The sequence below is a fragment of the Anomaloglossus baeobatrachus genome, chromosome 10, assembly GCF_048569485.1.
Source record: "Anomaloglossus baeobatrachus isolate aAnoBae1 chromosome 10, aAnoBae1.hap1, whole genome shotgun sequence".
Taxonomy (NCBI): Eukaryota; Metazoa; Chordata; class Amphibia; order Anura; family Aromobatidae; genus Anomaloglossus; species Anomaloglossus baeobatrachus.
In genome coordinates this window covers 30,318,699-30,335,302 of record NC_134362.1, presented here as the reverse complement: position 1 = coordinate 30,335,302, position 16,604 = coordinate 30,318,699, and the positions used below count along the sequence as shown (strand labels likewise).

Sequence of the window (16,604 nt, the reverse complement as noted above, 5' to 3'; positions counted from 1 at the left end):
CGGGCAGGGTCCTCTCTCCTCCTGTAGACTGTGAGCCCTCGCGGGCAGGGTCCTCTCTACTCCTGTAGACTGTGAGCTCTCGCGGGCAGGGTCCTCTCTCCTCTTATAGACTGTGAGCCCTCAGGGGCCGGGTCCTCTCTCCTCCTGTAGACTGTGAGCCCTCGCGGGCAGGGTCCTCTCTCCTCCTGTAGACTGTGAGCCCTCGCGGGCAGGGTTCTCTCTCCTCCTGTAGACTGTGAGCTCTCGCGGGCAGTGTCCTCTCTCCTCTTATAGACTGTGAGCCCTCAGGGGCCGGGTCCTCTCTCCTCCTGTAGACTGTGAGCCCTCCCAGGCAGGGTCCTTTCTCTTCCTTTACCAGTCTGTGCCTTGTATTGATTGTACTTGTCCATACTATGTGTACCCCTTTTCAAATAATAATGATGATGATGATAATATAGAGGGGAGATCTTTGTCGTTGGTGTATTTAGTTGAAGTTTGTCTGGACTACATGCGATGAGACGTATATGATCTGTGTGGAATGTCAACAGTAAAAAGGGTTCCTCTAAGTTTGAAAAAGTGAAAATTGAAAGGAAATCTTTCCCCAGGATTTCAAACTATGTATTTGTCCATGTAGCACTTTCAAAGACAAGTCCAGCAATACCTTTACATGTCCATGTCCAGTCCATTCCTCTGCTACTGAGAAATCTGCATTTGAATTGATATGCAAATGAAGCTGAAGAGTTAAAGTAGAACTGAAGCCTCCGTCACTCCAGGTCTATCCCTCTATTCCCTGCCTCCCTCCTTTGCCTGACGTCACATAGAATAGAGGCTGTCGGTCAAGCAGGTGGCGATGCTGGGCAGAGAATAGAGGAATAGAGCAGGAGTGACAAAGGCTGCAGATCTACATTAACTCTTCGGCTTCATTTGCATATCACTTCTAATGCTGATTTCTCAGTAATGGAGGAACAGATTGGCATTATCTAGGTATTGCTGGACTTGTCTTTGTAAGAGCTACATATTCATATAAATATTTTGGGGTGTGAAATCCTGCTGACAGATTCCCTTTAAGCCACAAAGTATATTAGAAAGTTAAAAAGCTTGGAAACACCTTCAGTATTGTGTTCTGCCAGATATTGTATAAAGCCGTCCTTTACGGCTCAGAATTGGTGCCAGATTGGGCACGATATACAGAGATCAGTGACACCGGTTTGGTGCCCAGTGCCGCCCTCCTCCTCCCGGCGCTCTGTATTACTTAACATGCAAACTCCTTTGCTGCCAAAATCCTGTTCTGAAGGCAGTTGAGCGATTGATCTGCATTACATGTGAATTTTGTCACTGACCGCAAATTCTCCACTTCATTCCCCAGGGAGTGATTCAAGATGTGAAACTCATCTTTATGCCGAGCGGATACATAACACAGTGCCCAAACCTGAATCGCAGTAAGTGGAAACTATTCTTACAAGGCATTGTAATGCTGTAACATCGGTGTAGAATACTTTGTTATCCTGTAATGGTGTATTAAAGGGATAGTCCAGAGTAGAGATGCCATAGATCAATGTGGGCACCCCTTATAATCAGCTATTACTGGTTCTCATAGCTGCAGGAACCCCACAGTGTGCAGAGTCAAAATACCACCGCTCCTTACCCTGTGTAGTGGCAGTTCTCTGTACTGCAGCTCAGATCCTATTCACTTTAATAGGTGCCGGTCTGTAGTACCCAGGAATGGCCACTGCAGAGTGTGTGGTGCTGTGATGTTTTGCTACAGGATCTAGTGCGAGTTGATCATGGGTGGGAGGATATGCCTCCATCTTTGGTGGATATGCCTCCATCTTTGGTGGATATGTCTCCATCTTTGGTGGATATGCCTCCATCTTTGCTGGATGTGCCTCCATCTTTGGTGGATATGCCTCCATCTTTGGTGGATATGCCTCCATCTTTGGTGGATATGCCATTCTTTGGTAGATATGCCCTCTTCTCTTTAGTGGATATGCCCTCTTCTCTTTGGTGGATATGCCCTCTTCTTTGGTGGATATGCCACCATTTTTGGTGGATATGCCCTCTTCTTTGGTGGATATGCCACCATTTTTGGTGGATATGCCACCATTTTTGGTGGATATGCCCCCATGTTTGGTGGATATGCCCCCATGTTTGGTGGATATGCCCCCATGTTTGGTAGATATGCCCCATTCTGTGGTGGATATGCCTCCATTTTTGGTGGATATGCCTCCATTTTTGGTGGATATGCCTCCATCTTTGGTGGATATGCCTCCATCTTTGGTGGATATGCCTCCATCTTTGGTGCATATGCCCCCATCTTTGGTGGATATGCCCCCATCTTTGGTGGATATGCCCCCATCTTTGGTGGATATGCCCCCATCTTTGGTGGATATTCCCCCATCTTTGGTGGATATTCCCCCATCTTTGGTGGATATTCCCCCATCTTTGGTGGATATGCCCCCATCTTTGGTGGATATGCCTCCATCTTTGGTGGATATGCCTCCATCTTTGGTGGATATGCCCCCATCTTTGGATATGCCCCCATCTTTGGTGGATATGCCCCCATCTTTGGTGGATATGCCCCCATCTTTGGTGGATATGCCCCCATCTTTGGTGGATATGCCCCCATCTTTGGTGGATATGCCTCCATCTTTCGTGGATAAGCCCCCCTCTTTGGTGGATAAGCCCCCCTCTTTGGTGGATAAGCCCTCCTCTTTGGTGCTTAAGCCCTCCTCTTTGGTGCTTAAGCCCCCCTCTTTGGTGCATAAGCCCCCCCTCTTTGGTACATAAGCCCCCCCTCTTTGGTGCATAAGCCCCCCTCTTTGGTGCATAAGCCCCCCCTCTTTGGTGCATAAGCCCCCCCTCTTTGGTGCATAAGCCCCCCCTCTTTGGTGCATAAGCCCCCCCTCTTTGGTGCATAAGCCCCCCTCTTTAGTGCATAAGCCCCCCTCTTTGGTGAATAAGCCCCCCCTCTTTTGTGGATAAGCCCCCCTTTTTTGTGCCCCCTTTTTGTGGATATGCCCCCCTCTTTGGTGGACATGCCCCCCTCTTTGGTGGATATGCCCCCCTCTTTGGATATGCCCCCCTCTTTGGATATGCCCCCCTCTTTGGTGGACATGCCCCCACCTTTGGTGGCTATGCCCCCACCTTTGGTGGCTATGCCCTCTCTTTGGTGTATATGCCCCCCTCTTTGGTGTATATGCCCCCATCTTTGGTGGATATGCCTCCATCTTTGGTGGATATGCCTCCATCTTTGGTGGATATGCCCCCATCTTTAGTGGCTATGCCCCCACCTTTGGTGGATATGCCCTCACCTTTAGTGCATATGCAGATACAACAGATCTTACTTTGCATTTTCTGAGGGTGGAAGGTTCACTATTTATTTTCATTAGTTATCATGGCACAAAAATAACCAAGTGACAATATACGCTGTGGCACATCTGTATAATTATAGGTTTGGTACGAGATAATTGTAATATCTGGAGCAGGATAGTGAGGACGGAAGACACGGCAGCTTTTGCTTCTAATGACATGAAGTGCGGTAGCGTTACAATGTATCGCCCTGATTGATGATTAGATACATTTGTTTCTCTTAGAAGCAGATGAAGTTGTGCGCTTGTCCCTATATTGATAGAGATGTTGGTATTAGTACGTTGCTGCTTAATATCCTCATTTACATGTAAATGGTCTCTGCTGTCTGAATGCATCATGTTTAATACGAGGTTTTTACACATTTTCTCTTGTCTTGTGTTATGGAGCATGCCCGACCTGCAGCGATTTCCTGAGTCTTGTGCAAGGCATCATGGATTTACAGGAGCTGCTGGCAAAACTCACAGCCAAGGTAAGAGAATATGGGGGGTTAGGAGAAGGTGAACGCTACCCTGTGAGGTGGGGCCCTGACAGCCACTGATTTGTAGAAGTGGGGGGTAGTTGTCAGCAGTGGCGTAACTAAAGTCTGATGGGCCCTGGTGCAAACTTTGTACCTGCCCCCCCCACCCACATGTTGGTCAGATGTATGGGCCCTTGTAGCATTCTAAATCCTATAAAGACATACGAGTTGCCCCCATCCTGATATATATGCCCCGATCCAGGGCCCTTTCCTGGGGTATCTGTCCCCCATCCTGGTATATATGCCCCCACTTCCTGGTATATATTTTTCCACTTCCTGGTATATATTCCCCCACTTCCTGGTATATATGTCCCCATCCTGGTATATATGTCCCCACATCCTGGTATATATGTCCCCCCATGCTAGTATATATGTCCCCCCATGCTAGTATATATGTCCTCCGATGCTAGTATATATGTCCCCCGATGCTGGTATATATGTCCCCCGATGCTGGTATATATGTCCCCCGATGCTGGTATATATGTCCCCCGATGCTGGTGTATATGTCCCCCGATGCTGGTGTATATGTCCCCCGATGCTGGTGTATATGTCCCCCGATGCTGGTGTATATGTCCCCCGATGCTGGTGTATATGTCCCCCCATGCTGGTATATATGTCCCCCCATGCTGGTATATATGTCCCCCCATGCTGGTATATATGTCCCCCCATGCTGGTATATATGTCCCCCCATGCTGGTATATATGTCCCCCCATGCTGGTATATATGTCCCCCCATGCTGGTATATATGTCCCCCCATGCTGGTATATATGTCCCCCCATGCTGGTATATATGCCCCCCCCATTCTGGTATATATGCCCCCCATCCTGGTATATATGCCCCCCATCCTGGTATATATGTCCCCCATGCTAGTATATATGTCCCAATCCTGGGCCCCTTCCTGGAATATTTGTCTTTATCCTGGCGCCTTCCTGCTATTTATAGTCCTCATTCTGCATCTCAAGCATAACAAAACAAACAAGAACATTCTACTCACCTTCCCCGTCTCCCTCGTCACGTGACGTCCTCCTCTGTAGTTGGTGCAGTGGCTGGCAGCTGGCATTGGTGTGCTTTTTATGGTGACGCATGATGTCACTGCCATGTGCCCCCAGTAAGGGTACCATTGATGTCCACTGCCAGCCACTGTTTAGCCAGTGCATGTACTACAGTGCAGGGACAGTGTGGGTCTTTGCTGCAATGTATTTCAACCGGATGTGCATCCTCCGATACATACAGTGGAGTCCCCTGTGTATGAACAGGTTATGGGTCCTTTGCAGTCCAATATCTCATCGTACAATTCCACCTGCTTTGGAGGTGGATGTGTCCCCCTGACCTATTGGGCCCATGTGTAGGTGGGCAGGGCCCCTCCACCCCTGGGCCCAGTTGCAATCGTTGCGCCCATGGTTGTCAGTGATCTTATATAGGAAGGTGGTGCTCACCTAAATATGTGATGTGTAAATGTAAAGGGACAACATGTGTATATTAATAGTAAGCATCAGGCACCAGTGGAGCTTCTGTACCAGTCATATATATGATACTATCTGCTGAATGAGTGTATGAAAGCCTGCTAGCATCTGGGCTGGTGCATCTGATCTTATTTGTGATACGGTTTTCTGAGCTTGTGTATATAATCCAATCATGTGGGATGCTGTCTGCTGGATAGTGTATCCAAGCGGGTCTCCTATAATACTGCATGCCGAGATTATAAACATGAGTTTATCAAGGCACATACACTAGTTCATTGGATAGTATTAAAGTCTAACGGGTGATACTGTCTGCTGAGCTAGTGTATCTAAGCCTATGGTGCGTGGTGTCTGCTCGGTTAGTGTATCTAAGCCTTTGAGTATTGTCTGTGGAGCTAGTGCATCTAAGCCTATGATGTGTGGTGTCTACTGAGCAAGTGTATCTGAGCCTCTGTGTGGTGTCTGATGAGCTAGTGTATCCAAGTCTATGATGTGTGGTGTCTGATGAGCTAGTGTATTTAAGCATATGAAGTGTGTATGCTCAGCTAGTGTATCTAAGCCTATGATGTGAGGTGTCTGCTGAGCTAGTGTATCTATGCCTTATATATGGTGTCTGTGGAGCCAGTGTATCTAAGCCTATGATGTGTGGTGTTTGCTGAGCTAGTGTATCTAAGCCTATGAAGTGTGGTGTCTACTGAGCTAGTGTATCTAAGCCTCTGTATGGCGTCTGATAAGCTAGTGTATCTAAGCCTTATGTGTGGTGTCTGTGGAGCCAGTGTATCTAAGCCTATGTGTATCTAAGCCTATGATGTGTGGTGTTTGCTGAGCTAGTGTATCTAAGCCTATGAAGCATGGTGTCTACTGAGCTAGTGTATCTAAGCCTCTGTATGGTGTCTGATAGGCTAGTGTATGTGTGGTGTCTGTGGAGCCAGTGTATCTAAGCCTATCTAAGTGTCAGAGCCAGTGTATCTAAGCCTATGATGTGTGGTGTCTGCTGAGCTAGTGTTACTAAGCCTCTCTGTGGGGTCTGTTGAGCTAGTATATCTGAGTTTATCATGGTTGATACCATTTTCTGAGCTACTGTATCTAAGCCTGTCATTTGTCACGGTCGTCTGAGCTAGTTAATCTGATTTTATCATGTGTGATACTGCCTGTTGAGCCAAAGTATCTAATCCGATACTGTTCACTAAGATGATGTATCCATGGGTGTCACTTGTGATACTGTCTGCTGATTAAGTGTATCTAAGCCTATTATGTTTGATACTGCCTGCGAAGTCCATGTCTCTAACGTGAGATGCTGAACCCAGGTACCTAATCGTATCAGGTCGTACTGTGTCCTGACCAGTGTATCTAATCCTATGGTGTTCTGACCAGTGTATCTAATCCTATAGTGTTCTGACCAGTGTATCTAATCCAATCATTTTAGATACTGATGAGATCTCTTCCTATCTTGGTTGAGCCATTGTATCTGATCTGCTGAGTTGTTGTATCTAAGCTGTGTGTGATACTACACCGATGTGTCTGAGGATATGGCTGGTGTTTTCTGCTCTCGGTGTGTGTGCGCATATTATCACACCGTGTCTGTAATTAGTCTCGACCTGCCTCGCCCCCCGCGGGATTATGATGCGGATGCGCTGGATAATCCGGGGTTTTTGGCGCTCAGGTTCTATCCAGTAAACAGATTCTGCGGGGATCCTGGCAGTAATATCCCGGCATTACCGTCATGTTTAATACCGCTGATATTCTACCGTCAGACACTTACTCCTAATGTCACATCCCGCGGTCTCCTGGCGATTTGTCTGTAATTCCATGTTTTCCTGGATTCAATAACGATAATGGTTCCTCCAAATTACCCAATATTAACTCCTTCCTGCCAGGTTCCATCTTTTCATTTTTCATTTCCATTATACGGTCAGTACAAATATGGAGATTTAGATACTTTTTAATAAGTTTTACTACTTCAGACTGGCCCGGACATGTACTGGATTAAGCAGGGGAACACGTCTGGCACTGCAGGATCTGAGCTCTGACGACGTAGTGTGTTACTGATACTAGCCTTTGTTAAGGTGGTCCCAGCTCAATGCAGTTCATTCACTAGGTCCCCCCGTGTGGTTGTGGGATTTTTGCTCACCGTTCTTGTGATCATTTTGACCCCACGGGTTGAGATCTTGTGTGGAACCCCAGATCGAGGGAGATTCAGTAGTCTTGAATGTCTGCTATTTTCTTATTATTGCTCCCACAGTTGATTTCATCTCACCAAGCTGCTTGCCTATTGCAGATTCAGTCTTCTCCGCCTGTTGCAGGGCTACAATTTTGTTTCTGGTGTCCTTCGACAGCTCTTAGGTCTTCACCATAGTGGATTTGGAGTGTGACTGTTTGAGGTTGTGGACAGGTGTCTTTTATACTGATTACAAGTTCAAACAGGAGCCATTACTACAGGTAATGGGTGGAGGACAGAGGAGCCTCTTAAAGAAGAAGTTATAGGTCTGTGAAATCTTGCATGTTTTTAGATGACTAAATACTTATTTTCCACCATAATTTGCAAAAAAATCTTACCAAATCAGACGCGGTGATTTTCTGAATTTGTTTTCTCATTTTGTCGCTCATAGTTGTGGCCACCTATGGTGTCAATTACAGGCAAATCTCGTCTTTATAAGTGGGAGAACTTGCACAATTGGGGGCTGACAAAATAAACACTTTTTTCCCCCACTGGATATGACTTTAGGTCACCTTTTTTTCTTTTTAGGTGACCAAAAAACAGCAATTCTGACTTTTTTTTTCTACTTTGTTGACATATAGGCAAAAATACAATATTTTAGGAGTTTGATCTTTTGCAGAACTTGTAGTAGCAAATAAAACATTTTTTTTTAGCTTTAATTTTTATGTAACGAATGGAATTTTTTTTTTATTTTCTTTTTAACTTTAATACCCCTTTTCTGCTCCATGACATGCTATAGATCGATAGATCAAGCTGGACTTCATTGCAGATTGAGATTTGGACTACATAATGCAATAACAAAGTATGGACTTTTGAAAAAAGGAAAGAATCTGAACCCCCCCCCCCCCCACAAAAAAAAAAACAACGGGAAAAGTAAGAAATATAAAAGTAAAAAAGAGAACAAAAAAAGGTTAAGTAAGAACAATAAATCAGTCAAAAAAAAAACCAACGGGTAAAGTGAGAAATATAAGAGTAAAAAAAACAAAACAAAAAAAGGTAAAGTAAGAACAATAAATGAGTTTACCCGTTTTTTTGGGGTTTTTTTAAACTCATTTATTGTTCTAACTTTACCTTTATTTGGTTTTTTTTTTACTTTCATATTTCTTACTTTACACTTTTTTTTTTTTTGGGGGGGGGGGGGGAGTTCAGATTCTTTTCTTTTTTTAAAAAAAAACCTCATTTTTTGTTCTTACTTTACCTTTTTTTGTTTTTGGTTTTTTTACTTTTATATTTCTTACTTTACCCGTTTTTTTGGGGTTTTTTTAAAGTAAGAAATATAAAAGTAAAAAAAACAAAAACAAAAAAAGGTAAAGTAAGAACAAAAAATGAGGGTTTTTTTTAAAAAAAGAAAAGAATCTGAACCCCCCCCCCCAAAAAAAAAGTGTAAAGAAATATAAAAGTAAAAAAAAAACAAATAAAGGTAAAGTTAGAACAATAAATGAGTTTAAAAAAATAAATAAACAAAAAACGCAAACTCCCCCCTCCCAAAAAAATGGGTAAAGTAAGAAAAATAAATACAAGTAAAAAAAAAAAAAAGAGAAACTAAACTAAACCCCCAAAGTAAGAAAAATAAATGAAAGTAAAAAAAAAAGCGCGAACGAATCCCCCTCCAAAACAAACACAGGTAAAGTAAGAAAAATAAGTGAAAGTTAAGAGAAATAAAATTAAACCCCCAAAAAAGAAAAATAAATAAAAGCGAACACCAATCCCCCTAAAAAAAAACAATAAAAAAAAACAGGTAAAGTAAGAACCATGAATAAAAGTAAAAAAAGACAAAAAAAAATAAAAAAAGGCTAAAGTAAGAAAAATAAAAGTGAAAAAAAGGTTGGTTTTTATTTTAGTAATAGGTTTTTTTTTGGTTTTTTTTTCTCTATATTTCTAACCTGCAGTACCATTTTTCACCACTACTGTAGATCTAGTTAATCATATCCATAAATGCTAATGAAACAGCACCCCCTACTTTACTTATCCTGCCTTCTTACAATGCAATTCTTCAAAAATTGCTAAAATTTGCAGATTTCTTTTTTGGTTGTTGGAAATACAAGGGCAAATGACAATTCTGAAAATAATGATATCTTTGTTGGGTTTGATTAATAATATGTTGCATTGTGGAAGCCTAATATCACATTAATGTCAGATGAAGGACATGCGTTGGTGATGACGGCTGCGTGTCTTCATTCAGATCGTGCCTCATTGTCGGGGAACGTATTTTTTCTCCGTATTGATCCCTCCCTCATTCTTCCTAATTTATCCATGGCTTGAAGTGGCATTTTATATTTGTGTCCTAGTGATATGGGAGGTATTGACAAACTAATCATTTATCAATACCGGGTTCCTGCCTGCAATTATGTATATAAATGTTTCTATTCTGCAATAAGAAACTTCATTTATTCCGCAGACAGAGATTTCAGGATCCCCCGCCGGCCCCCGCCGTTGGCCGCATTTTAATTTAGAATGAATCTCTTGGCTGAAACACCAGATCATGTTCAGATATCGATCTGCGGCTGATAAGTGATGGAGAAGATAAACGTCCCCGGCCGGAGCCGGAACATATTAGCATGCGGCTGCTTCATACAGAAATGGATGTGGTTGTCTGATATGCAGAGATCATTTATCGCATGTTTTATATAAATTTCCTACAAAATGGAAATGAGGAAATCCTACTGTAATTTATTTGTCAATGTGTGGAAGTTCCAGAAGACGGAAAGTCTCCAAATATCCACATGACATTGTATATCCGCATGAATACTAAGAGTAATAATGATAGGCAAAGTCATCACCCCCTCCATTCTAGCTTGTGTTTGCCCCCTTCAATTGAGATGATTTCCCCTCCCTCCAAGTGTAAAATGTGTTGCTCATCCTGTATGGGTTGTGTTCACCTTCCTATATGGATGATGTTTGCTTCTCCTTTGTGGGTTATGTGCCCCAAATTCTAGGTCATTAATGCCCTGTCTATGGGTCAACGTTCTCTCCTGTTAGGCTCTTGTTATGGTTTGTCTCTCATCACTGGGTCGTAGTGGCTCGCCCCTTGTCACTGGGTCGTGGCTTTGGGTTGTCTCCCTCATTTAGGTTGTGATTTGTCCCCATTATCTGGTTCCTTGTGTTGTCCCCCCCCCCCGACTCTCCGCGTTGTCTCACTCCTCTCTGACTCTCCACGTTTTCTCCCTCCTCTCTGACTCTCCACGTTGTCTCCCTCCTCTCCACATTGTCTCCCTCCTCTCTGACTCTCCGTATTGTTTCCCTACTCTTTTGGCTCTCTGCATTGTCTACCTCCTCTTTGGCTCTCCGCATTGTCTACCTCTTCTTTGGCTCTCTGCATTGTCTACCTCCTCTTTGGCTCTCCGCATTGTCTACCTCCTCTTTGGCTCTCCGCGTTGTCTCCCTCCTCTCTTGCTCTACTTCCTGTCCTCTCCATTCTTGGTCTCCTCCTACCTGGATCTCCTTGTTGTCTCCTCCTCTCTGGATCTCCTCATTGCCCCTCCTCTCTGGCTCTCTGCGTTGTTCTCCCCTCCTCTGGGTCTCCTCGTTGCCTCCTCCTCTTTGGGTCTCCTCGTTGTCCCCTCCTTTCTGGGTCTCCTTATTGTCCCATCCTCTCTGGCTTTCTGCATTGTCCCCTCCTCTCTGGGTCTCCTTGTTCTCCCCTCCTCTGGGTCTTCTCGTTGTCCCCTCCTCTGGGTCTTCTTGTTCTCCCCTCCTCTCTGGGTCTCCTCGTTGTCCCCTCCTCTCTGGGTCTCCTTGGTGTCCCCTCCTCTCTGAGTTGTCTCCCTCCTCTCTGAGTTGTCTCCCTCCTCTCTGAGTTGTCTCCCTCCTCTCTGAGTTGTCTCCCTCCTCTCTGAGTTGTCTCCCTCCTCTCTGAGTTGTCTCCCTCCTCTCTGAGTTGTCTCCCTCCTCTCTGAGTTGTCTCCCTCCTCTCTGAGTTGTCTCCCTCCTCTCTGAGTTGTCTCCCTCCTCTCTGAGTTGTCTCCCTCCTCTCTGGGTCTCCTCGTTGTCTCCTCGTCTCTGGGTCTCCTCGTCTCTGGTTCTCCTCGTTGTCTCCTCATCTCTGGATCTCCACGTTGTCTCCTCCTCTCTGGATCTCCTCGTTGTCTCCTCCTCTCTGGATCTCCTCGTTGTCTCCTCCTCTCTGGATCTCCTCGTTGTCTCCTCCTCTCTGGATCTCCTCGTTGTCCCCTCCTCTCTGGGTCTCCTCGTTGTCTCCTCCTCTTTCGATCTCCTCCTCTCTGGGTCTCCTCGTTGTCTCCTCGTCTCTGGGTCTCCTCGTCTCTGGGTCTCCTTGTTGTCCCCTCCTCTCTGTGTCTCCTCGTCTCTGGGTCTACTTGTTGTCCCCTCCTCTCTGGGTCTCCTCGTTGTCTCCTCCTCTTTCGATCTCCTCCTCTCTGGGTCTCCTCGTTGTCTCCTCGTCTCTGGGTCTCCTCGTCTCTGGGTCTCCTTGTTGTCCCCTCCTCTCTGTGTCTCCTCGTCTCTGGGTCTCCTTGTTGTCCCCTCCTCTCTGTGTCTCCTCCTCTCTGTGTCTCCTCGTTGTCCCCTCCTCTCTGGCTCTCCGAGTTGTCTCCCTGCTCTTTGGCTCTCCGAGTTGTCCCCTCCTCTCTGGCTCTCCGAGTTGTCTCCCTCCTCGCTGGGTCTCCGAGTTGTCCCCTCCTCTCTGGCTCTCCGAGTTGTCCCCTCCTCGCTGGGTCTCCGAGTTGTCCCCTCCTCTCTGGCTCTCCGAGTTGTCCCCTCCTCTCTGGCTCTCCGAGTTGTCCCCTCCTCTCTGGCTCTCCGAGTTGTCTCCCTCCTCTCTGGGTCTCCGAATTGTCTCCCTCCTCTCTGGGTCTCCGAATTGTCTCCCTCCTCTCTGGGTCTCCGAGTTGTCCCCTCCTCTCTGGCTCTCCTCGTTGTCCCCTCCTCTCTGGCTCTCCTCGTTGTCCCCTCCTCTCTGGGTCTCCTCGTTGTCCCCTCCTCTCCTCTGGGTCTCCGAGTTGTCCCCTCCTCTCTGGGTCTCCTCGTTGTCCCCTCCTCTCTGGCTCTGAGTTGTCTCTCCCCTCTTTGACTCTTGGTTTACACTTGGTGGATAAATAAATAAAATATCGTACACTGTTTTTGCATTCTAATACTGTTACTCCATTTTTAATTGCATGGGTTTGTAATAGACAAATCCCAAACCTCACTCTATACACTACAAATTGCACAAATGATATAAAATTAAAAGGTGCCCACCACAGCTGCTCTTTTTATTGATTTGTGGACAGCCTTTGCACCTTATTCTGCAATGTATCTGTCTTTCCAGCTGAACTATGCAGAGACGAGACTGAGCCAGCTGGAGAACTGTCATTGTGAGAAGACGTGTCAGGTCCTAGGGGTGATCTACAGGGACCGGGACTCCTGGGTAGATGACGACCACTGCAGGAACTGCACATGTAAGGTGAGGTCACCTGCGTCTACTATTACCTATATTTTGGGGCTGAGCTATTCCACGTTTTGTAGCATTCTGCAAGCGCTAAGGGAAATTACAATCCATTATGTGCTGCACACGTCCCCTCCCCCAAAATGTGCTGCAGCATTTGTAATAATTATATCTTTGAGAAATAGAGAATTTCCAGGAATTCGGCTTATCGACTGGCATTTGGCCGCCCGCTGAATCCTTCTATATAGAAAATGAGCATTATTATAGAGGGAAACTATTGGCAATAGCGCTTTACTCTACAGTGTACACGTAGATATGGAAAAGCCTGGAGCATAGAGTTTATAAAGAAGGGAAAGGTATATGTATATTGAGGGGCAACATTATAATATCTATATAGGGTAAAAAATAAAAAAAAAATCTTTATTTTTAAATAGCGCTAACATATTCCGCAGCGCTTTACATACATCAGGAACTCTGTCCCCATTGGGGCTCACAATCTAAATTCCCTATCTGTATGTCTTTGGAAGGAAGCGAGTAAAGGCAGCGATTAAATGGTAGACAGACCCTCTAACTTATAGCAAAGTCTTCCTATGCCCCCTATACTGCAAGAATTATTTCTATAATCTGGCATTTCTCTTGTTTCTAGAATGGCGCTATTGAATGCCGACATATGTTGTGTCCCCCTGTGAATTGCTCTCCAGAATACCTACCCATCCATATTCCAGGTCAATGTTGCAAGATCTGCCGACGTAAGTCCTCTGATTTTCAATTTAGTCTTTTTTTTGTTTCTTAGATTTTCTTATTTATATCATTGTGCATTGAGGTCAGTATTATAGTAGTTATATTCTTGTACATAGGGGGCAGTATTATAGTAGTTATATTCTTATACATAGGGGGCAGTATTATAGTAGTTATATTCTTATACATAGGGGGCAGTATTATAGTAGTTATATTCTTGTATATAGGGGGCAGTATTATAGTAGTTATATTCTTGTACATAGGGAGCAGTATTATAGTAGTTATATTCTTGTACATAGGAGCAGTATTATAGTAGTTATATTCTTGTACATAGGAGCAGGATTATAGTAGTTATATTCTTGTACATAGGGGGCAGTATTATAGTAGATATATTCTTGTACATGGGGGCAGTATTATAGTAGATATATTCTTGTACATAGGGGCAGTATTATAGTAGTTATATTCTTGTACATAGGAGAAGTATTATAGTAGTTATATTCTTGTACATAGGGGGCAGTATTATAGTAGTTATATTCTTGTACATAGGGAGCAGTATTATAGTAGTTATATTCTTGTACATAGGGGTAGTATTATAGTAGTTATATTCTTGTACATAGGGGGCAGTATTATAGCAGTTATATTCTTGTACATAGGAGCAGGATTATAGTAGTTATATTCTTGTACTTAGGGAGCAGTATTATAGTAGTTATATTCTTGTACATAGGAGCAGGATTATAGTAGTTATATTCTTGTACATAGGGGCAGTATTATAGTAGATATATTCTTGTACATAGGGGGCAGTATTATAGTAGATATATTCTTGTACATAGGGGGCAGTATTATAGTAGATATATTCTTGTACATAGGAGCAGTATTATAGTAGTTATATTCTTGTACATAGGAGCAGTATTATAGTAGTTATATTCTTGTGCATAGGGGCAGTATTATAGCAGTTATATTCTTGTACATAGGAGCAGTATTATAGTAGTTATATTCTTGTACATAGGGGCAGTATTATAGTAGTTATATTCTTGTACATAGGGGGCAGTATCATAGTAGTTATATTCTTGTACATAGGAGCAGTATTATAGTAGTTATATTCTTGTACATAGGGGCAGTATTATAGTAGTTATATTCTTGTACATAGGGGCAGTATTATAGTAGTTATATTCTTGTACATAGGGGCAGTATTATAGTAGTTATATTCTTGTACATAGGAGCAGTATTATAGTACTTATATTCTTGTACATAGGGGCAGTATTATAGTAGTTATATTCTTGTACATAGGAGCAGTATTATAGTAGTTATATTCTTGTACATAGGAGCAGTATTATAGTAGTTATATTCTTGTACATAGGGGCAGTATTACAGTAGTTATATTCTTGTACATAGGAGCAGTATTATAGTAGTTATATTCTTGTACATAGGGGCAGTATTATAGTAGTTATATTCTTGTACATAGGAGCAGTATTATAGTAGTTATATTCTTGTACGTAGGGGGCAGTATTATAGTAGTTATATTCTTGTACATAGGGGCAGTATTATAGTAGTTATATTCTTGTACATAGGGGCAGTATTATTCTTTTTCTGTTCCTTATTATTAGTGATGACTGTAGTTTTTCTTTGTGCAGAGGTTTCTGCTCTTCCAGTATTCTCCGCCTGTCTGTGGTTTTGTACATTAGACGCAGGATATGTTCTACATGCTTCAGTCAATGTTCCCTCTTCGGGGTCTTTCCTGGATAGCATTACGCCCGTTTGATCATCCATCATCCGGATTTTTATGCTTCGCAGGCTGTATTGTATGTAGGACATTGTGATCCTTCCCAAAGGGCTTCAGAAACATGATTACATGTTGTAGATTTTATAGTCGGCCATCCTTCCTTATGTAATGTAGAGGATTAGATGTTGTGGTCTTTGCAGTCAGTTCTGGGGACGGTGCTGTGTTCTCCCGATGGTCCGTTCTCGGCTCGGGGACCTTGGAAAGTTGGGTGTAGGTTATAGTATAAGTGCTCTGCATCCATATTAGTTGCGAACCTTCATTCGGGATCAATGTAAAACTGAAAAATCCGACATTGCAAAGAACTAAATAAAATATAATCCTTACTGACTTAATAGAGGAGGACAATATAAAATATCTACTGGGAATCTTATTACTATAGAAATGATCAGTAAGTCTTAATAATACATGCGTCTTGTGTAATATTTTATAGCGTCTTCCTGTGAGATATTTCTTGTATTATATTCTCATCTTGGTTGATGATTTTACCTATATAATTTTTTTTTTTTTCCTCTGGTGAATATCTGCTCGCTCAGCAGCATTTAATTCCCCGTGACATTCCCACATGAATGAACCAGCAAATAAAATGATCCTGTAATTGTATGAATGTATCGCAGACCTCGAGATATTATAATAGGGTTTTTTTTAATGGTCTGTGAAAATTAAAGCGCTGAGAATTTAAGTAAGTTGTTTTAAAAAATATCAGCTGAAATTGTGGAGTATTATGGTCTGCTGAGCGAGCGGCACCTTGCTATGGATGAGGCTTAAAGGGGCTGTCTATAATTGATGCATTATTATATTGAAGCAGGGTGCTGCGGCGTCCTCACTTTCTCCTTAGAAGCTTCCCCAATGGGTTCTGCGGCATCTTCACTTTCTCCTTAGAAGCCCCCACAATAGGTGCTGCAGCAGCCTCACTTTCTCCTTAGAAGCCCCCACAATGGGTGCTGCGGCAGCCTCACTTTCTCCTTAGAAGCCCCCACAATGGGTGCTGCAGCAGCCTCACTTTTTCCTTAGAAGCCCCCACAATGGGTGCTGCGGCAGCCTCACTTTCTCATTAGAAGCCCCCACAATGGGTTCTGCGGCATCTTCACTTTCTCATTAGAAGCCCCCACAATGGGTGCTGCGGCAGCCTCACTTTCTCATTAGAAGCCCCCACAATGGGT

General features: G+C 43.7%; 1 protein-coding gene across 1 annotated transcript in view; it reads left to right on the top strand.

Moving 5' to 3' along the window:
- The window catches only part of NELL1 (neural EGFL like 1), a 784,769-nt gene that overhangs the window by 231,052 nt on the left and 537,113 nt on the right, over positions 1-16,604 (top strand). The window contains exons 7-10 of the mRNA XM_075325359.1: positions 1,346-1,418; positions 3,735-3,817; positions 12,810-12,944; positions 13,573-13,675. Of these exons, the coding sequence (XP_075181474.1) occupies positions 1,346-1,418; positions 3,735-3,817; positions 12,810-12,944; positions 13,573-13,675 (394 nt within the window). The remainder of the gene's footprint in view (positions 1-1,345; positions 1,419-3,734; positions 3,818-12,809; positions 12,945-13,572; positions 13,676-16,604) is intronic.